This window comes from Gorilla gorilla, chromosome 20, assembly GCF_029281585.2.
Source record: "Gorilla gorilla gorilla isolate KB3781 chromosome 20, NHGRI_mGorGor1-v2.1_pri, whole genome shotgun sequence".
NCBI lineage: Eukaryota > Metazoa > Chordata > Mammalia > Primates > Hominidae > Gorilla > Gorilla gorilla.
In genome coordinates, this window is record NC_073244.2 from 61154701 (window position 1) to 61175613 (window position 20913).

The 20913-nt window shown below is 54.0% G+C and overlaps 1 protein-coding gene and 2 long non-coding RNA genes across 7 annotated transcripts; 1 reads left to right on the forward strand and 2 right to left on the reverse strand.

Annotated features, from left to right (window-relative positions):
- The first annotated feature begins 28 nt into the window (after nucleotides 1-28).
- On the forward strand, nucleotides 29-20291 carry RASIP1 (Ras interacting protein 1). Of its 5 annotated transcripts, XM_055370071.2 has the most exons (13): nucleotides 29-351; nucleotides 586-726; nucleotides 1227-1912; nucleotides 5304-5659; nucleotides 11232-11885; nucleotides 13407-13444; nucleotides 13679-13830; nucleotides 13948-14051; nucleotides 15882-16125; nucleotides 16333-16505; nucleotides 18829-18976; nucleotides 19577-19730; nucleotides 19839-20291. In XM_055370071.2, the coding sequence occupies exons 1-13, from the start codon at nucleotides 53-55 to the stop codon at nucleotides 19951-19953; spliced, it is 3264 nt and encodes a 1087-aa protein (XP_055226046.1). In that variant the 5' UTR covers nucleotides 29-52; the 3' UTR covers nucleotides 19954-20291. The 5 variants fall into 5 exon arrangements, with proteins under 5 accessions (XP_055226046.1, XP_063557614.1, XP_018872159.3 ...); XM_063701544.1 differs by lacking the exon at nucleotides 19577-19730 and having other exon boundaries at nucleotides 19809-20291; XM_019016614.4 differs by lacking the exon at nucleotides 19577-19730.
- LOC129528632 (uncharacterized) lies at nucleotides 1988-5317 on the reverse strand. Its single transcript, XR_010132032.1, has 3 exons — nucleotides 5210-5317; nucleotides 4237-4396; nucleotides 1988-3382 (listed from the first exon to the last, which is right to left on the reverse strand). It is a non-coding gene; the product is annotated as an uncharacterized lncRNA (long non-coding RNA).
- On the reverse strand, nucleotides 8800-16131 carry LOC134757696 (uncharacterized). The gene is made up of 3 exons (XR_010132031.1): nucleotides 15995-16131; nucleotides 12465-12626; nucleotides 8800-9575 (listed from the first exon to the last, which is right to left on the reverse strand). It is a non-coding gene; the product is annotated as an uncharacterized lncRNA (long non-coding RNA).
- Nucleotides 20292-20913: the final 622 nt, after the last annotated feature.

The window sequence follows — 20913 nt, forward strand, 5'->3', positions numbered from 1 at the left end:
CCGGGACGGGACTGATTCTAGCCTTTGGTTCCCCGAGAGGAGAGGTCTGGGGATGGGCTCCGGCCTGAGGGAGGAAGGGCAGGAAACCGGGACCCTTGGGTCCTGGAGGGGACCAACTGACTGCGATGTAATTCCAGAATCAAGGAATGGGGCAGGGCCAACCCTACCCAGATCTCCTCCCCCAGGCCTGGTCTCCTCACAGGACGCCCCCTCCCCGCTCTTCCTGCCGGGTTTCCTCTTGCCTTTTCCTGTCCCCCACCCAGTGCTGGGAGCCGTGGCAGAGGCAAGAGCAGTGGAACTGACCCAGGCCAGTGGAGCCAGGGCCTCCGGGTGTGCCGGACCCGAAGCAGGGTAAGAGCCAGGGACCCAGCAGCCCAAACCCCTCCTCCCTGGGCCCCAAGACCCAGTCCCCCAGCCATCTTCCTTCCCAGGACCCAGGAATCCAGGGTACCATCCCTCTCCTCCCCCTGGACTCGCAAGTCTGAGCCCCAGCCCCCTCCTCCCTCTGACTCGGAGTCCAGGTTCCCTCCACCCCATCCCCACAAGAATGCCTTAGGAGTTGGGGCCTTAACCGCCTTCCCTTAGGGCCATGCTATCTGGTGAACGGAAGGAGGGCGGAAGCCCCCGCTTCGGGAAGCTTCATCTCCCCGTGGGCCTGTGGATCAATTCCCCCAGGAAGCAGCTGGCGAAGCTGGGGCGGCGCTGGCCCAGCGCAGCCTCTGTCAAGTGAGTGCCATCTCTGCAGGACTCCTGCCCCTGCACACCTGCTTCCCATCTGTCCCTGTTCACTGCCCAGTCCCTGCAAAGGGTTGGCTCCGGTCCTCATCCTGAATTGGGCAAGCGAGCTGGTGGGCAGGGGGAGACGGTGGGGCACAGCGATACCAGGGCGCGGTGGGAGTAAGAGCTAGGCCAGGAGGTGGAGTGAGGCCGGATGGGCACGGGGATGGGGACAGAAGGAGCAGGGGGATTGATTCACCTTCCTTCCTCCCCTCCCTGCTCACCTCTTGGAATTTCCTACTGTGGGACTTGCCTTTATTTATTTATTTTTTCTCTCTCTCTTTGCCTCGCGTCTGTCCCCACCCTCACCCCCGCCCCGTCCATCCACCCTGGGTCCCTGTCCTCCCTCTGGGTCTCTGCCCACTTCCCTCCTAATATGCCCCCACCCCCGTCTTGGCGTGTCGTCCTGGGTCTCTCTCCCGCGACTCTGTTCCCCGGCGGACTCCCAGGTCTTCTTCGTCGGACACGGGGAGCCGCAGCAGCGAGCCGCTACCTCCGCCCCCGCCGCACGTGGAGCTGCGGCGAGTGGGCGCTGTGAAGGCGGCCGGGGGAGCCTCCGGTAGCCGCGCCAAGCGCATCTCCCAGCTCTTCCGGGGCTCGGGGACCGGGACCACGGGGTCCGGCGGCGCAGGAGGCCCTGGGACCCCGGGGGGCGCGCAGCGCTGGGCCAGCGAGAAGAAGCTGCCGGAGCTGGCGGCGGGCGTGGCCCCCGAGCCCCCGCTGGCTACCCGCGCCACGGCGCCCCCGGGGGTCCTCAAGATCTTCGGCGCGGGACTGGCATCGGGCGCCAACTACAAGAGCGTGCTGGCCACGGCGCGCTCCACGGCGCGCGAGCTCGTGGCCGAGGCGCTAGAGCGCTACGGCCTAGCAGGCAGCCCCGGCGGTGGCCCCGGCGAGAGCAGCTGCGTGGACGCCTTCGCTTTGTGCGACGCGCTGGGCCGGCCCGCGGCGGCGGGCGTGGGAAGCGGCGAGTGGCGGGCGGAACACCTGCGCGTGCTGGGCGACTCCGAGCGCCCGCTGCTGGTGCAGGAGCTGTGGCGGGCGCGGCCCGGCTGGGCGCGGCGCTTCGAGTTGCGCGGCCGCGAGGAGGCGCGGCGCCTGGAGCAGGAGGCCTTCGGGGCCGCGGACAGCGAAGGTGAGCGGCGGGCGGGGCTCTGGGGCGGGGACTCGGTGCCAGAGAGGCGGGGTCCGTGGGGCGGGGCCTGGGCGGGGCTTGTGGGACTAGCGGGCTGGCTGGGGGCGGGGCCCGCGGGAGGGGACTGGACGGTGCGTGTTGGACTCTAGGCAGAGCTAGAGCAGGGCCGGGGGCGGCCAGATGGGCGGGCCTGAGAGTTGGGTGGGGCTTGTTGATTGAGCAGGAGTTTTACAGGGGCCAAGCTTGGGGCTTAGGCGGGACGGGGGCTGGTTGCTGGTGGTGGCTTGGAGTGGCCTGAAGTGGCTCCGAATTGGGGTTAGGGCCTTCTGCAGGCATTTCAGACTGCCTTGGAGGAGGTGGGGTGTGTAGCGGGGTCTGCGGAGTAGTAGATCCTGAGGAGCGTTTGTGGAGTCCAGTGGAATGGGCAGGAGTCCGCAGGGGCCTAAGGGATTCGCCCTGTGTGGTAGGTTGGAGGACACTAGCAATTTGCTGATCTTTGAAAGTTCCTTTCTCTAACCAATCCCCACTTTCTGGTAAGGTTTCTGCGAGGTCTGTTAGGTGTACATCCTGCAGCTTAATGGCTTAAAATGTACTCTCCTTTGATGTGGTCTCTTGGGGCCAATTAGGAGAAAGAGAAATCAATAGTGCAACTGTTTTGATACTGAATATTGACAAGGGTCTTTTTGAATCAAAGAACTAGTCCTGGCCGGGCGTGGTGGCTCACGCCTGTAATCCCAGCACTTTGAGAGGCTGAGGCGGGCGGATCACCTGAGGTTGGGAGTTCGAGACCAGTCTGGCCAACATGGTGAAACCCTGTCTCTTCTAAAAATACAAAAACTAGCCGAGCGTGGTGACGCATGCCTGTAATCCCAGCTACTCGGGAGGCCGAGACATGAGAATAATTTGAACCCAGGAGGCAGAGGCTGCAGTGAGCCAAGATCGCGCCACTGAACTCCACAGCCTGGGGGACAGAGCGAGACTTTGTCTCGAAAAAACAAACAAACAAACAAACAAAAAAACTGTCCTCCAGAAAAAGAAAAAGGAATTGGAGACCTAGGAGCCGGAAGAGTAAGCACGGAAAATGTTCTTGGGAGCGATGCAGAGCAGATGGGCGGGGCCTGTGGTGGGGCGGGGCTTGTGGAAAAGCGTGGTCTGGCGCAAAAACTGTTGGGTCCCGCGAGGAGTGGTGGCATGTAGTGAGCATGGGTCTCTGTGGTAGGAGGCAGCTCTGCCAAGTAGGTTGAGGTGGCTATTGAGCAGGGCCTATGTGGGTGGAGCATAGAAGGGGGCGACACCTGCAGAGTGAGTGAATACAGGTTCCTAGATCAGGCCTGCTGGGACTGAGATGGGCGGAGCCTCTGAGGGGCAGGCCTTGGATAAGACGGCCTTAGGCTGGGTTGGCTGCCAAGTGGGATCACATGGGAAAGGAAGGGGCTGAAGGAAGATATCACTGTAGAGGCGAAGGAAGGCCTGGAACAGAAGGTAGAGTCAGTGGTCAAATAGCTGGTGGTGGACCGCGCCTGGCAGGGGTGGGGCCTGGCGCACTGAGAGCACGGGTCTGCTCAGGGAGCCTTCTAAACGCTTTTCTGTATCTGAGCTTCCCTTTGGGAGATAGAATGTTGTAGCAATTCAACTGATGGGCTTTGAACTGGGGTTTGAATTCCAACCCATTCTGTGCCAGTTAATCTCAGTAAAATCCTAGGTGAGGATTCAATGGGATAATATATTCAACGTATATAAAGGGCCTCGCACAGGGCTTGGCACAGAGTAGGTGCTTAATAAAGAATGACGATTATAATCATTGTCTCCGCCACCCCCTCGACAAAGTATCCATTGAGCACCTGGCGTAGGCCACACATTTTCCTTTTTGTTTTTTTTTTGTTGTTGTTGTCGTCGTTGTTGTTCGAGATGGAGTCTTGCTCTGTCGCCCAGGCTGGAGTGCAGTGGCACGATCATGGCTCACTGCGACCTCCACCTCCCGGTTCAAGCAATTCTCCTGCCTCAGCCTCCCGAATAGCTGGGATTACAGGTGCCCACTACCACGCCTGGCTGATTTTTTGTATTTTGAGTAGAGATGGGGGTTTTGCCATGTTGGTCAGGCTGGTCTCGAATTCCTGACCTCAAGTGATCCACCCACCTCAGCCTCCCAAAGTACTGGGATTACAGGCGTGAGCCACCGCGCCCAGCCTGGCCACACAGTTTTCAGGGCACTGGGGAATACAGTGGGGACGTTGACAGATGAGGTTTCCACCCTCCCATATCTCACAAGCCTAGTGGGAAACACATCAGTCCATTCATTCAGCTCATTTCCACTTGGTGCCTACCGTGTGCCAGGGTTCCTGCTGGGTCCAGAAAAAGCTCAGAGTACCCAGTGGTGCAGTCACCTGCTTCAACTTGGACTGTCAGGGAAGGGTGTTTAGGAAGAGGTGGTTTCAATCTCCTGGAGGGCAGGGTCTTCTCTGTTTTCCAGTGACTTGAACAGTCCTAAGCATGTAGTAGGTAGTCAATAAATACTTGTTTTGTTTTGTTTTGTTTTTTGAGACGGAGTCTTGCTCTATCGCCCAGGCTAGAGTGCAGTGGCGCGATCTCGGCTCACTGCAAGCTCCGCCTCCCAGGTTCACGCCATTCTCCTGCCTCAGCCTCCCGAGTAGCTGGGACTACAGGCGCCTGCCACATTTTTTGTATTTTTAGTAGAGACGGGGTTTCACCGTGTTAGCCATGATGGTCTCGATCTCCTGACCTTGTGATCCGCCCGCCTCAGCCTCCCAAAGTGCTGGGATTACACGCGTGAGCCACCGCACCCGGCCTAAATACTTGTTAAAAGAACAAATGGGCTGGGCGCTGTGGCTCATGCCTGTAATCCCAGCACTTTGGGAGGCTGAGACGGGCGGATCACAAGGTCAGGAGTTCGAGACCGACCAGTTCGAGAGCAGCCTGGCCAACATGGTGAAAATCCATCTATACTAAAAATACAAAAATTAACCGGGCGTTGTGGTGCGCGCCTGTAATCCCAGCTACTTGGGAGGCTGAGGCAGGAGAATTGCTTGAACCTGGGAGGCAGAGGTTGCAGTGAGCCGAGATCGTGCCACTGCACTCCAGCCTGGGCGACACAGCGAGACTCCGTATTGAAATAAAAAAAAAAAAAAGAAGAAGAACAAATGATTCAATGGAAAAGAATGAATGAAATTCCTGAGCTGAAAACTGCAAGATGGGTATTAATCAGGACAGAAAGGTGTTCCACGCACAGGGAACAGAATATGCAAAAGCCTAAATCCTAAATGTGGGAAGCAGCCTCACCTCTCTGCAACCAGTTCTTTGTCTCATAATCTGCAGCTCTGTGTCTATCCCTGTCTTTCCAGGCTCAGCCTCACTGTTCTCCATCTCTCCGCAGGCACCGGCGCCCCTTCGTGGCGGCCACAGAAGAACCGCTCCCGGGCGGCGTCGGGTGGGGCAGCGCTGGCCAGTCCTGGCCCGGGGACCGGATCAGGGGCCCCAGCTGGGTCTGGAGGCAAGGAGCGCTCAGAAAACTTGTCCTTGCGGCGCAGCGTGTCGGAGCTTAGCCTTCAGGGGCGGCGGCGGCGGCAGCAGGAGCGGAGACAGCAGGCACTTAGCATGGCCCCAGGGGCAGCCGACGCCCAAATCGGACCTGCAGACCCCGGGGACTTCGATCAGTTGACTCAGTGCCTCATCCAGGCCCCCAGCAACCGCCCCTACTTCCTGCTGCTCCAGGGCTACCAGGACGCCCAGGTAACCGCCGCCCCAGCCCCGCACGCCCAGAGCCCTATACCCCACCTGTTGGTGGGTGAGCAACAAAACTACAACTCCCAGAAGGCCCGGGGCGCGCTAGCCTCAAGTACTCTAGTGGGGCGTGGTCCCTCAAGGTTCCAGAGTAGAGATTCACAGGAGAGGGAGAGTAGATGGCTGAGAAAGAGTCCAATGGAGGAGGAAATAGGGAATAGTTCACTTTATTCAAAGTTGGAGGAAAGCACTGTCTTCATTAAGGAGATTCCATTGTAGAAAGAAGATCCCCGCCAGGCGTGTGGCTCACTCTCATAATCCCAGCACTTTGGGAGGTCAAGGTGGAAGAATTGCTTGAGGCCAAAAGTTCGAGACCAGCCTGGACAACATAGTGAGATCCTGTCTCTACCAAAAATTAGGCCTGGCGCAGTGGCTCACGCCTGCTATCCCAGCACTTTGGGAGGCCTTGGTGGGTGGATCACCTGAGGCTGGGAGTTCAAGACCAGCCTGACCAACATGGAGAAACCCTGTCTCTACTAAAAATACAAAATTAGCCGGGTGTGGTGGCGCACGCCTGTAATCCCAGCTACTCAGGAGGCTGAAGCAGGGGAATCGTTTGAACCCGGAAGGCAGAGGTTGCGGTGAGCCAAGATCATTCCATTGCACTCCAGCCAGGGAGACAGAGCAAGACTCTGTCTCAAAAAAAAAAAAAAAAAAAAAAGCCGGGCATGGTGGTGTGCACCTGTGGTCCCAGCTACTCGGGAGACTGAGGCAGGAGGATCTCTTGAGCTCAGGAGGTCGAGGCTTCCATGAGCTATGATGGCACCACTGTACCATCACCAGCCTGGGTGACACACAAAGGCCCTGTCTCCAAAATAAATTTTTTTAATAAACTTTTTTTTTTTTTTTTGTCGGAGTCTCTCTCTGTCGCCCAGGCTGGACTCCAGTGGCGCGATCTCGGCTCACTGCAAGCTCTGCCTCCTAGGTTCACGCCATTCTCCTGCCTCAGACTCCCGAGTAGCTGGGACTACAGGCGCCCGCCACCATGCCCAGCTAATTTTTTTGTATTTTTAGTAGAGACGAGGTTTCACCGTTTAGCCAGGATGGTCTCAATCTCTTGACCTCGTGATCCGCCCGCCTCGGCCTCCCAAAGTGCTGGGATTACTGGCGTAAGCCACTGTGCCCGGCCTAAAAATTTTTTTTAATAAAAATTTTTTTAAAAGAAAGATCCCCTTGGAGATATCTATTTCTTGAGAGGGAGTAACAGGGGAGTCCACCTTCTAGGGCAGGGAAGTCATTTGTTGCCTGGGATCACGTTCTGGATAAGCCTGTGTTTTCTCCGTAGGAGTGCACTGCCCCCTCCCCCCACCCTTTTTTTTTTTCTTTTGAGACGGATTCTCAGTCTGTCACCCAGCCGGACTGCAGTGGTGCGATCTTGGCTCACTACAACCTCTGCCTCCCAGGTTCAAGCAATTCTCCTGCCTCGGCCTCCTGAGTAGCTGGGATTATAGGCGCCTGCCATGAAGCCCAGCTAAATTTTGCATTTTTAGTAGAGACAGGGTGTCGCCATGTTGGCCAGGCTGGTCTCTGAACTCCTGACCTCAAGTGATCCACCTGCCTTGGCCTCCCAAAGTGCTGGGATTACAGGCGTGAGCCACCACGCCCGGCCAGCACTGACCCATTTTTAGAAGGTGATGCTTTACATTGGAACAATTTGACCACTATTGATGGAGGCAGGTGGTATTGATCCTTCTATCTATTTTACATAGCTGGGTACCAACAGAACTTTATTGGTACAAAAGAGGAAGAAAGGATTGGTGGTTGAGGATCAGTGGGAAGTTACTGCACTAATAGAAATGTAACATGTTGTCTGGGCACAGTGGCTCACTCCTGTAATCCCAGCACTTTGGGAAGCCAAAGCAGAAGGAACACTTGAGACCAGAAGTTTGGGACCAGCCTGGGCAACAGTGAAATCTCGTCTCTACAAAAAAGGACAAAAAATGACCCAGATGTAGTGGTACCTATCTGTAGTCTCAGCTACCCAGGAGGCTGAGGCAGGAGAATCCCCTGAGCCCAGGGAGGTCTAGGCTGCAGTAAGCTGTGATCACACCACTGCACTCCAGCAAGGAGAGTGAGTAATGTGTTATTGGAAATGTTCATTTATGTGCAGTGATCGGGTGAATTATCCTCATGGTGTGGCCAACTGATGGTTAACAATGGTACAGCCAAGCTAAACAAGTACAGCTGGGACCAATGGCAAAACCTTGTCTCTATAAAAAATGAAAAACAAAAAGAAGGTGGTGTAGCTCATTCGACAGTTCCATTTTTATGGTCACAGAAAGATCCAATGGGGTTAGGCAGCTTGACTGTGTATATGGGTGAGAAGGTAAGACTCTCTTCAGGAAAGAGCTTGTATGGAAGAATTCATTCCTCCTTGTGGGGGCAAGGAGATGGGGAGAGCTCACTGTAGTAAGAGGATTGCATATATCATAACAGCCATTCCTCTGGACAAGGCTGGAGAACACGAGGGTCTCTTTTGGGAATGTGGCCAAATTGGAAGGACATATTCTTCCAGGTGGCAGTTCAAAGTAAGCCTGGGCAACATAGTAAGACCTCATCTGTATAAAAAATGGAAAACAGGCTGGGCACAGTGGCTCATGCCTGTAATCTCAGCACTTTGGGAGGCTGAGGCAGGCGGATCACGAGGTCATGAGATCGAGACCATCCTGGCTAACACGGTGAAACCCTATGTCTACTAAAAATATAAAAATTAGCTGGGCGTGGTGGCGGGCACCTGTAGTCCCAGCTACTCAAGAGGCTAAGGCAGGAGAATGGCGTGAACCTGGGAGGCAGAGCTTGTAGTGAGCCGAGATCGCGCCACTGCACTCCAGCCTGGGCGACAGAGAGAGACTCCGTCTTAAAAAAAAAAAAAAAGAAAAACAAAAACAAAAATTAGCCAGGTGTGGTGGTGTTTGCCTGTCATTCTAGCTACTTGAGAGGCTGAGGTAGGAGGATCACTTGAGCCCAGGAGGTGGAGTCTGCAAGTCTGCAGTGAACCAAGATAATGCCACTGCACTCCAGTCTGATGACAGAGTGAGAGACCCTGTCTCAAAAAAGAAAAAAAAAAAGAGATTAAAAAAAAGGTTTCATTTGAATTGTTCATTCCTTGGAGGCAGGAATACCAGGTGAATCTATGGTAGGAATTCATTTGGTTTGCCGATTCATGGAGTGGCTGTGAAGTGAAAGTTCACTGTAGGTGCCGAGAAAGCATCCCTTCCTGGGTTAGGGAGCAGGAGAGCCCATTGTAGAAAGGGGGCTTTTATTTTGGGTCATCCCATTCCTTCAGACAGGAATGAAGAACAGGAGATTCTACCTTCAGAAGGTGGTAAGACTGGAAAGGCCCATTTTTCTACAAGGGTAGATGAGCAAATCTTTTGGAGGTAGGAGTCTTTTCGGAAACACCCATTCATGGGGTAGGGATATTGGTAGAATTTAGTGTAGAAGGGGGATCTATGCATATCAAGATGCCTGTTGTCTCAGACATGGTTGGCGAACGGAAGGGGGTCAGATTGAGTGGTTCTACGTTTATGGAATGGAGATGAGTGTCCATTTTTTAGGACGAGGTCTTCTGGAATGCCTGTCTTCATTTGATAAATGAGATGGAACACTCCATGGTAAGAGGTTGTCCGTGAAGGCATTTATTTATCCGTGGAGTGACCAGAAGAGCCCACTGTATGGAGATCTTTTTGGAGATGCCCTTTTTGGGGATTGGAATATTGAGAACGTCCATTGATGGAAGGGGGGTTATCTCTTTGAAATCCTCCGTTAGGGGAGTGGGAGTAATAGGTGAGTCCATTGTAGGAGTCCATTGTAGGAATATTGAGAACGTCCATTGATGGAAGGGGGGTTATCTCTTTGAAATCCTCTGTTAGGGGAGTGGGAGTAATAGGTGAGTCCATTGCAGGACTTAACTCCTGCAACCTCCACCTCCCAGGTTCAAGCGATTTTCCCGCCTCAGCCTCCCGAGTAGCTGGGATTATAGGCATGAGCCACCTCACCTGGCTAATTTTGTATTTTTAGTAGAGAGAGGGTTTCTCCACGTTGGTCAGGCTGGTCTCGAACTCCCTACCTCAGGTGATCTGCCGGCCTTGGTCTCCACTGCGCCTGGCCTCTTTTTTTTGAGTCTCACTCTGTTGCCCAGGCTGGAGTGCAGTAGCATGATCTTGGCTCATTGCAACCTCTGCCTCCTGGGTTCAAGCGATTCTTGTGCCTCAGCCTCCCAAGTAGCTGGGACTACAGTCATGCGCCACCATGCCTGGCTAATTTTTGTATTTTTAGTAGAGACAGGTTTCACCATGTCTGGTCTTGAACTCTTGACCTCAGGTGATTCACCTGCCTCGGCCTCCCAAAGTGCTGGGATTGCAGGTGTCAGCCACTATGCCCGGTCCAAGGGAATCTCTTTAAAAGTACCCATTCATTGCTTTAGGAATATTGAGAAAAACTATTATTGGAAGGCGAAATATATCTGGAAGCCTTTACCATGGTGGGGTGGGGGTGAAATAATGGACAGGTGGGACCAGGGATGGGGAAAAGGAGATTTCCTTGGAAAGGTCCATTCTTTGAGGGTGAGGGTAGTTGGACAGTTCATTTTAGAAATGGGGATCTCCTTGAAAGCATCTAATGCTTGAGGGAAAGAAATGGTAGAGCCCACGTTAAGAAATGGGTCTCTGGCCGGGTGTGGTGGCTCACACCTGTAATCCCAGCACTTTAGGAGGCCAAGGCAGGCGGATCACAAGGTCAAGAGATCGAGACCATCCTGGCCAACATGGTAACCCTGTCCCTACTAAAAATACAAAAATTAGCTGGGCGTGATGGTGCGCGCCTGTAGTCTCAACTACTCGGGAGGTTGAGGCAGGGGAATCGCTTGAACCCGGGAGGCGGAGGTTGGAGTGAGCCGAGATCGTGCCACTGCACTCCAGCCTGGCAACAGAGCGTGACTCTGTCTCAAAAAAAAAAAGGGGGGGTCTCCTTGTACATAGCCGGTCTTCGGGATGGGTGTTATGGGACCATCCACCATACAAAGTGCCTGGGAAGAGTCCACTCAGTGGCGGTGCGGGTGCTTAGAGAGTCCTTTGAGATCCAGATCTCCTTGGAGTGTCTATTCAAAGTCGGTGGGGGGCCGGGCGCGATAGTTCACGCCTGTAATCCCAGCACTTTGGGAGGCTGAGGTAGGTGGATCACCTGAGATCAGGAGTTTAAGACCAGCCTGGCCAACATGGTGAAACCCTTTCCCTACTAAAAATACAAAAACTAGCCGGGTGTGGTGGCGGGTGCCTGTAATCCCAGCTACTCAACAGACTGAGGCAGGAGAATTGCTTGAACTCAGGAGGCAGAGGTTGCAGTGAGCCGAGATCGTGCCACTGGACTCCAGCCTGGAGGACAGAGCGAGACTCCATCTCAAAAAAAAAAAAAAAGAAGAAGGAAAAAAAAAGTTGGTGGGAATAGAAAAGTTGTTGTAGAAAACAGATCTGAAGATATGCATTGAAGTGATGTCCTTAGTGCATCCTCGTTTCCCCTCCAGGACTTTGTGGTGTATGTGATGACGCGAGAGCAGCACGTGTTTGGGCGAGGTGGGAACTCGTCGGGCCGCGGCGGGTCCCCGGCTCCCTATGTGGACACCTTCCTCAACGCCCCGGACATCCTGCCGCGTCACTGCACAGTGCGCGCGGGCCCTGAGCACCCGGCCATGGTGCGCCCGTCCCGGGGCGCCCCAGTCACGCACAACGGGTGCCTCCTGCTGCGGGAGGCTGAGCTGCACCCGGGCGACCTCCTGGGGCTGGGCGAGCACTTCCTGTTCATGTACAAGGACCCCCGCACTGGGGGCTCGGGGCCTGCGAGGCCGCCGTGGTTGCCCGCGCGCCCCGGGGCCACGCCGCCGGGCCCTGGCTGGGCCTTCTCCTGTCGCCTGTGCGGCCGCGGCCTGCAGGAGCGCGGCGAGGCACTGGCCGCCTACCTGGACGGCCGTGAGCCAGTCCTGCGCTTCCGGCCGCGCGAGGAGGAGGCGCTGCTGGGCGAGATCGTGCGCGCCGCAGCCGCCGGCGCGGGAGACCTGCCGCCCCTCGGGCCCGCCACGCTGCTGGCGCTGTGCGTGCAGCATTCCGCCCGTGAGCTGGAGCTGGGCCACCTGCCACGACTGCTGGGCCGCCTGGCCCGGCTCATCAAGGAGGCCGTCTGGGTGAGCGCCCCCCAGTCGCCGTCCAGCCCCACCAGCGCCCGAAGTCCCTTCTCCAGCCTCCCCTCCCTACCTTCAACCCTCTTCATAGCTGGGCTGGATGAAACTACTGTTCCCATGACGCCTCGGGAAGGATTTCGGGTTTTGGGTTTTGTTTGTTTGTTTGTTTGTTTGTTTGCTTTTGTTTTTGAGACGGAGTCTCGCTCTGTTACCCAGGCTGGAGTGCAGTGGCGGTCTTGGTTCACTGCAACCTCTACCTCCGGGGTTCAAATGATTCTTCTGCCTCAGCCTCCCGAGTAGCTGGGATTGCAGGCGCCTGCCGGCACGCCCGGCTAATTTTTTGTATTTTTAGTAAGACGGGGTTTCACCATATTGGCCAGGCTTGTCTGGAACTCCTGACCTCGTGGTTCGCCCGCCTCGGCCTCCCAAAGCGCTGGGATTACAGGTGTGAGCCACCACACCCGGCGTTTTGGGGTTATTAAGCAAGGGGCCCCCCCATAGAACACTGGGAGATGTAGATCCACTGCACTTAGAGGGAAGCCCAAACTCACCTTAGGAGAGCTCACCTAAGCACGAACTCACCTTAGGAAGAAACCATTATGGGAGATGGTGGGGGAGAGATCCCACTGGATGAGAAGTTGACAGAGATCAGTGTGAGAATTCACCGCAGCCCATTGGGCTTGGAGCTTGGATAGCAGTGAGCGAGTTCATTCTTGGAGGCGAGGAAGCACAAAGCCACTGGACCTACAGATGGAAGTTCCAGAAAGAAACCATTCAGAGTGGGGGAAACGTTCCATCTTATTGAGCTAGGGCCTAACCAGAGAGGTTTAAGGAGTTTCTTGGGGGTAAAAATTGGAGAAGAGGACCTGAAGGAGCTAGACCACTCATAATCATAGGGTGTGTATGTTTTAAAAAGTAAGGAGAGACCATTCTAAAGCTTGTGGGATTAGAATTTGTCTCAAGAGCCAGGCGTGGTGGCTCATGCCTGTAATCCCAGCACTTTGGGAGGCCGAGGCGGGCAGATCACCTGAAGTCGGGAGATCGAGACCATCCTGGCTAACATGGTGAAACCCTGTCTCTACTAAAAATGCAAAAAATTAGCCGGGCGTGGTGGCACATGCCTGTAATCCCAGCTACTTGGGAGGCTGAGGCAGGAGAATCACTTGAACCTGGGAGGCAGAGGTTGCAGTGAGCCGAAATTGAGCCATTGCACCCCAGCCTGGGCAACAACAGGGTAACTCCATCTCAAAAAAAAAAAAAAAAAAAAAAAAGGAATCCGTATGAAGAGTGAAGGCCGGTTGCAGTGGCTCATGCCTGTAATCCTAGTTCTTTGGGAGGCCAAGGTGGGAGGATCATTTGAGCTCAGGAGTTGGAGACCACCGGTGGCAACATAGTAAGACCCCATCTCTAAGAAAAGTAGGACCAGTCTCTATGAGAGTTGTGCTTCTATAAAAACCAGGGTATTAACTCTTAAGCCCCTCAGTGGATCCCCCTCACCTTGATTCTGATCTTACTGTTCCACAGGAAAAGATTAAGGAAATTGGAGACCGTCAGCCAGAAAAGTAAGAGAAATTCTGAGCAGAGTGGTCTGGAGGGATGCAGGGGTTGGGTTTTGCGTCTAGTTCTGTGTTCACCCCATGCATGCCCCAGTGCAAGTTTCTGCTTCTCCTTGCACTCAACTTTTCCAGCTGCGCAATGGGGGTTGGTCTTGCTCTCCCACTTAGACTTAGATCTTGGGGTTTGTAAACTATGATGAGGGTTGGGCAGGGATCACAAATTCCTTCCTCTTTTTCAAGCCACCCTGAGGGGGTCCCCGAGGTGCCCCTGACTCCTGAAGCTGTGTCTGTGGAGCTGCGGCCACTCATGCTGTGGATGGCCAACACCACGGAGCTGCTTAGCTTTGTGCAGGAGAAGGTGCTGGAAATGGAGAAGGAGGCTGACCAAGAGGGTGAGCTCTGACTCAGGCTCAGGCTTGTCCAAGTCTCCCGTCATGCCCTGCACCTGGGACCTGGGCTCCTGGCTGCCGACTTCTGGTTCTCCCTCTTAACCCCAAGCCTGTCCTCAGACCCACAGCTCTGCAATGACTTGGAATTATGTGATGAGGCCATGGCCCTCCTGGATGAGGTCATCATGTGTACCTTCCAGCAGTCTGTCTACTACCTCACCAAGGTTGGCCCTTGCCTCTTACTTCCTGTTTGACATAGCATCACTCCCTGTTTCACGTAATATCACTTCCTGTTTGTGGTAACATCACTTCTTGTTTGAACTACACTGTGTGGCTCTGATGTCACTATTTGACTCAAGATTTTCTGCTTCTCTGACATGACATCCCATCTCACCCAAGGACTTTGCTGTTCTGACACCACTTGTTAGAGCTTACATCACTTCCTGCCTTTCTAGCTTCTTTTCCTTTGTAATCATCACCTGGGCAAACGCGGTGGCTCACCTCTGTAATCCCAGCACTTTGGGAGGTCAAGGCGGGTGGATCACTTGAGGTCAGGAGTTTGAGACCAGCCTGGCCAACATGGTGAAACCCCATCTCTACTAAAAATATAAAATTAGCCAGGCATGGTGGCCTGCGCCTATAATCTCAGCTATTGGAGAGGCTGAGGCACAAGAATCACTTGAACCTGGGAGGCGGATGTTGCAGTGAACCAAGATTACTTCATGCCACTGCACTCCAGCCCGGGAGATGGAGCGAGACTCTGTCTCAAAAAAGTAAAATAAAGCCAGATGCAGTGGCTCACGCCTGTAATCCCAGCACTTTGGGAGGCCAAGGTGGGCAGACCGCGAGGTCAGGAGTTTGAGACCAGACTGACCAACATGGTAAAACCCCGTCTCTACTAAAAATACAAAAATTAACTGGGTATGGTAGCGCGTGCCTGTAATCCCAGCTACTCAGGAGGCTGAGGGAGGAGAATCGCTTGAACCCGGGAGGCGGAGGTTGCAGTGAGCTGAAATCGCACCACTGCACTCCAGGGCGACAGAGACAGACTCCATCTCAGTAAAATAAAATAAAACGAAATAAAAAAAAAAAGTAATCATCACCACTTTTGACAGGCTGACCTCACCACTTGGTAACATCACCATTACCACCTTCTGAATCTCCCACTTTCTAAGTCTACTCTTCAGTCACTGTTAAGTTTCATATATAATAGATAGATAAATGATTGATAGATAGCTAGAGATCAAATAGTGCCAGGAACTGTGATTTAAACTGAAGATCCTCTTTCATCAGGCCCCACTTCCTTCGCTTGCTGACCTCACTTCCTACAGCTCTGAATTCACTTCCCTTTCAGAACGACAGATCTTTTTCTCTGAGTGCCCTTCCTGGAAGGGCCTGCTTTCTGCCCCAGTTTCCCCACCATTACCCTTGACCTTAACACCACTTCTTGGCATTCTCAGGGTTTCTGGCTTATGGTGGGCTTGATGCCCTATGTGCAAGAATGAGAGAGGATCTTTTGGGACAGTTAACTATCAGTCTCTAAGTTCCTCTAGCAGCCTGGATTGTGAAGCCCTTTCCTCCTTCACTTCCTGTACATTCCTGCCAAGTGTGCGTTTATTTCTTCTGTTTCTGACCTCATTTCCTGTCCTTGGCCTGATCTCATTTTCCACTGGCAAACTGCCACCCCACTCCCACTTCCTGACTCTCCATTCTTTTTCTTTCCTTCGGGAATTCAGGATGAATAATTCTTTGACTGAAAGGGAACTCTTTGTCCAGTATCCTTTGTCCTCCTTGAGCTGTCTCTGCTGAGAACTACAAGTCCCACAATGCACAACAGGTGATCTTAAAATACTCGAGAAACTTATATATCAAGTAGGAATTGCTACTATCAAGTAGGGATTTGCTCACGGAGACCCTTTGGGTGTTGACTGTAGAATGGACTACAACTCCCAGAAGACTTTGGTGGAGCTCCCCACTATCTTCATGCTCTATTACCCTGAAGCTTCCTGGGAGTTGTAGTCCAATCACTTGTTTCCACTTCTCTATTTCCTCAGACTCTATATTCAACGCTGCCTGCTCTCCTGGATAGTAACCCTTTCACAGCTGGTGCAGAGCTGCCGGGGCCTGGCGCGGAGCTGGGGGCCATGCCTCCAGGATTGAGACCTACCCTGGGCGTGTTCCAGGCAGCCTTGGAGCTGACCAGCCAGTGCGAGCTGCACCCTGACCTCGTGTCTCAGACTTTTGGCTACTTGTTCTTCTTCTCCAACGCATCCCTTCTGAACTCGCTGATGGAACGAGGTGAAGGTTGGCTGGGAGCTGTCAGGGAGGCAAAGACAGGAGCCACTGAGACTCAGGTCATATTAGACACACCACGGGCTCAAGCCTCACCTTTGGGTACCCTGGAGAACAAGCTCCAGATCCCAGGCTGAAGGATAGGAAGAGTCTGGGAGGCAGGAGCACAGAGTCCAGCCAACCAACTGCCTCTCACACCTTTAACACCCACAGGTCAAGGCCGGCCTTTCTATCAATGGTCCCGAGCTGTTCAAATCCGAACCAACCTGGACCTCGTCTTGGACTGGCTACAGGGAGCTGGGCTGGGCGACATTGCCACTGAGTTCTTCCGGAAGCTCTCCATGGCTGTGAACCTGCTCTGTGTGCCCCGCACTTCCCTGCTCAAGGTGACTCCTGGTCAGCTATACCTGACCCCTGACCTCTGACTCCTCAACCCCCCTCAGCCACCTTCTATATTCAGCTCACCTTCGGAGCTCCCCTTGAACCCCATGCCATCCCCAGCCCCAGCTCAGACACTGTGGGTAACACATTGGCAGGTAGAAGGAAGCCAGCACCAACAATGACTAAACTCAGCTGTGTCTGAATCCTGGTGGAACTTATTAAAAATAGTTTCCAGGCCAGGAGCAGTGGCTCACGCCTATAATCCCAACACTTTGGGAGGCCTAAGTAGGTGGATCACTTGAGGCCAGGAGTTTGAGACCAGCCTGGCCAACATGGCGAAACCCTGTCTCTACTAAAAACACAAAAATTAGCCAGGCTTGGTGGCGCACGCCTGTAATCCCAGTTACTCTGGAGGCTGAGGGAGGAGAATCGCTGGAACCTGGGAGGCAGAAGCTGCAGTGAGCCAAGATTGCACCACTGCACTCCAGCCGGGGCGACAGAGCGAGACCCTGTCTCCAGAAAAAAAAAAAAAAAAAGTTTTCAGGGTCCCTCACTCAGACATGCTGAGTCAGAAAGTGTGGTATGAGACAAAGGAACATGATGATTAAAACATTCATTGAACATGAACTACCTGCCAGGCACCCTGTTTAGCACTTCTAGTTTAATGCTGACAAAGCCCCATGGAAGTAGGTGACTGACTGTTTTTTGGATGAGGAAACAGAATCAGGTAGGACAGGTCGCTTGATTTCACTTATTTTTCCTTTTTTTTTTTTTTTGAGACGGAGTCTCACTCTGTCACCCAGGCTGGAGTGCAATGGCATGATCTCGGCTCACTCCAACCTCTGCCTCCCGAGTTCAAGCGATTCTCCTGCCACAGCCTCCTGAGTAGCCGGGATAACAGGCACGCGCCACCACACCTGGCTAATTTTTGTAATTTTGGTAGAGACAGGGTTTCACCTTGTTGGGCAGACTGGTCTTGAACTCCTGACCTCAGGGGATTCGCCTGCCTCGGCCTCCCAAAATGCTGGGATTACAGGCGTGAGCCACCGTGGCTGGCCAATTTCAATTATTTTATTTTCCTTTCTTCTTAAATATCTTACAAAAACTGTTCCCCATAGACATTTATTTATTTATATCAAATGTTTATAATGGGCTGGGCGTAGTGGCTAATGCCTGTAATGCCAGCATTTTGGGATGCCGAGGTGGGAGGACCGCTTGAGCCCAGGAGTTTGACACCAGTTGGCAACATAGGGGAGACACCATCTCTACCAAAAATTTTAAAAATTAGCCAGGTGTGGAGGCACACGTCTGTGGTCCCAGCCACTCCAGAAGCAGAGGTGGAAGGACTGCTTGAGCCCAGGAGGTTGAGGCTGCAGTGAGCCACAGTCATGCCACTGCACTCCAGCATGGGTGACAAAGCAAGACCCTGTCTCAAAACAATAAGAAAGAAAGTTTACCATGCATTTAATAAGCCCCAGGCAGTGTTCCAAGTACTTTACAATTTTGCCATATTTCATCCTCATACCAACTCTATTAGATAGTTCCTGTTCTCCAAATTTATGGATGAGGAGACTAGGGGACGGTGACCTGCCGGAAGGTAATAAGTGACCCACCTGGGATTTTTGAACTCAGGCAGTCTAAGTGGAGTCTCTGATGTTAAGCACATTGATGGTTCTGACATCAGCTACATCAGGTGTAGACATTGTCAAACAGATATAGAGTGGCCACCATAGAATAATGAATCCCAACTGGGCGCAGTGGCTCATGCCTGTAATCCTAGAACTCTGAGAAGCTTGAGAACAGCCTGGGCAGCATAGTGAGATCCTGTCTCTACAAAAATTTAACCAGGTGTGGTGGCGTGTGCCTGTAGTCCCAGCTACTCTGGAGGCTGGGGCCAAGGATCACTTGAGCCCAGGATCACTTGAGCCGGGAGTTTGAGGCTGCAGCAAGCCACGATCGCACCACTACACTCCAGCCTGGGCGACGGAGTGAGACCCTGTCTCTTTAAGGACAAAAAAAAAAAAAAAAATCCCCAAGTACGATCACCAGATTCAATAATATAAACGAATGGCCAATCTTATTTATTTCCACCCTACTCATTTCCTGTATCCTCAATTATCCTGAGGCACATCACATTTTTACAAATTGCTGGGAGCACACCCTTCCCCACCATCACTTTGGTGATAAACAGACTTCACAGTGCCCGGAAGACACTGCAGAGATGCCGTTATCTTCCCACCACACCCACTCCCCTTATGGAAGCCCTTCCATTTCATTTCTCAACTGCCCCGTAATGACCATCAACCTCTCACCTGGTCTTCCCACCAGGCTTCATGGAGCAGCCTAAGAACCGACCACCCCACCTTGACCCCCGCCCAGCTGCACCATCTGCTCAGCCACTATCAGCTGGGCCCTGGCCGCGGGCCGCCAGCCGCGTGGGACCCTCCCCCTGCAGAGCGGGAGGCTGTGGACACAGGTGAGGAGCAATGGGATACAGCACTGGGGCTGTCAGCTTTCTTCTTCTTCTTCTTTTGAGACGGAGTCTCGCCCTGTTACTCAGGCAGGAGTGCAATGGCGCGATCTTGGCTCACTGCAACCTCTGCCTCCCGGGTTCAAGCGATTCTCCTGCCTCAGCCTCCCGAGTAGCTGGGATTACAGGCATGCGTCACCACGCCTGGCTAATTTTTTGTATCTTTAGTAGAGACGGGGGTTTCACCGTGTTGGCCAGGCTGGTCTCGAACTCCTGACCTCGTGATCCGCCCGCCTCGGCCTCCCAAAGTGCTGGGATTACAGGCGTGAACCACCTCACCTTTCTTCTTTTCTCAGGATCTTGGAGTCCAGATCCCCAGTCTCCTTCTAACCCCAGATTCTGGACCCCTGTCCCTCCCCACCAGGACATAAGTGCAGGACCCAGCCCCTTCCCCCGTCAAGATACAGGAGTTCAAGCCCCCAGCTCCCTTTATTCTCTGGGGTTCGCATCCCTAGTCCATTCCCTCCACCAGCCACCCACCCACCACCCCTAGGAGTCCAGGTCTCGGGACTTTCACTCCCCTGAACTTGACTCCTCCACTTTTAGGAATCTGTAAGGCAAGTTCCCAGCCCTTTCTCAGGGATTTGGGAAGCCGTTTCCCAGGCAACGGTGGCCTTCCATCGTCTGAACTACAACTTCCATCATGCCCAGGGGCTCCTAGAGTAGCGTGTGAACGGACCCCGCCCCAGGAGTTGCTGGGGTTTGTAGTTTTTTTCTTCCTTTGGGTGTGACGCAGCCTCGGCTCTCCCCGATGCAACTACCTCACTCCCACTTTCAGACTCTAACCGCGCCACCTTCGGCCTCACAGGGGACATCTTCGAAAGCTTCTCCTCGCACCCGCCCCTCATCCTCCCCCTGGGGAGCTCGCGCCTGCGCCTCACTGGTCCAGTGACGGACGATGCCTTGCACCGCGAACTCCGTAGGCTCCGTCGCCTCCTCTGGGATCTTGAGCAGCAGGAGCTGCCAGCCAATTATCGCCATGGGCCTCCCGTGGCCACGTCTCCTTGAGAACCAATACCAAACGAGCGCGCGAACCTTGAAATGTCACGGGCTTCTACTGACAGGAGCCCGCCTGAGCGCAGAGCTTTCTGGGAGTTGTAGTTCTTATCCCGCGTGGAATGTTGGGAGATTGAGTTTTCGGGAAGTAGCGGATGGGACGGTGGGAGCATGGGCTTGGGATGTGAATGCCAGGGAGCAATAAAGGTATCTGTGGTATCGGCAGCGCCTCGATTGTTAAGACTCAGGGGCGCTAATGATGATTTTCTGCAGAACAAGGTTGCAGGGCCCTTGTCTGGGCCCCTGCCGAGTCTGAGGAGGTATTTATAGCCGCGGTCTTGGCTCGCCCTTTTGCATGTAATCCAACCCAAGAGCAGAGGAGCCTCCCACACCCCTCAGAACACGGCCCTAAGCTTGCTCTGCCGATTATAAGGCCCTCAGTCCTGCCAGTGGGAACCAGCGATGTCTCCCTTCGACACCCCCCCAAATCCATACTCCAGCCCCCTCCTCCCTCAGACCCAGGAATCTGAGTCCCCAGCCCCCTCTGGACCTTTCTGCCTGCCGGGCACACCGCCGAATCCCAACACCTCTGTCCCTGTTCCCAACACCCCAGGGGCCCCTGCCTCTTTTTCTTCAAACCCAGGACTCCAGGTCCCCATCCCTCTCCTTTCCTGGATCCAGGAATCTGGGCCCCCAGTTTGAACTTTTCACTCCCCTGAACTTGACTCCAGTTGCTGCGTCAGGGAAAAAGTAGGCGACAGGTGGCACCTGCCGGTAGGGCCGGGACACGACCACCTGCCGCTGCTGCTCACCCGGCGCCCCTCTCCGGGCACCTGCTTCTGTCAGTCCGCCTGCCACCGTTCCCCCCGACCCCACAACCCCAGGAC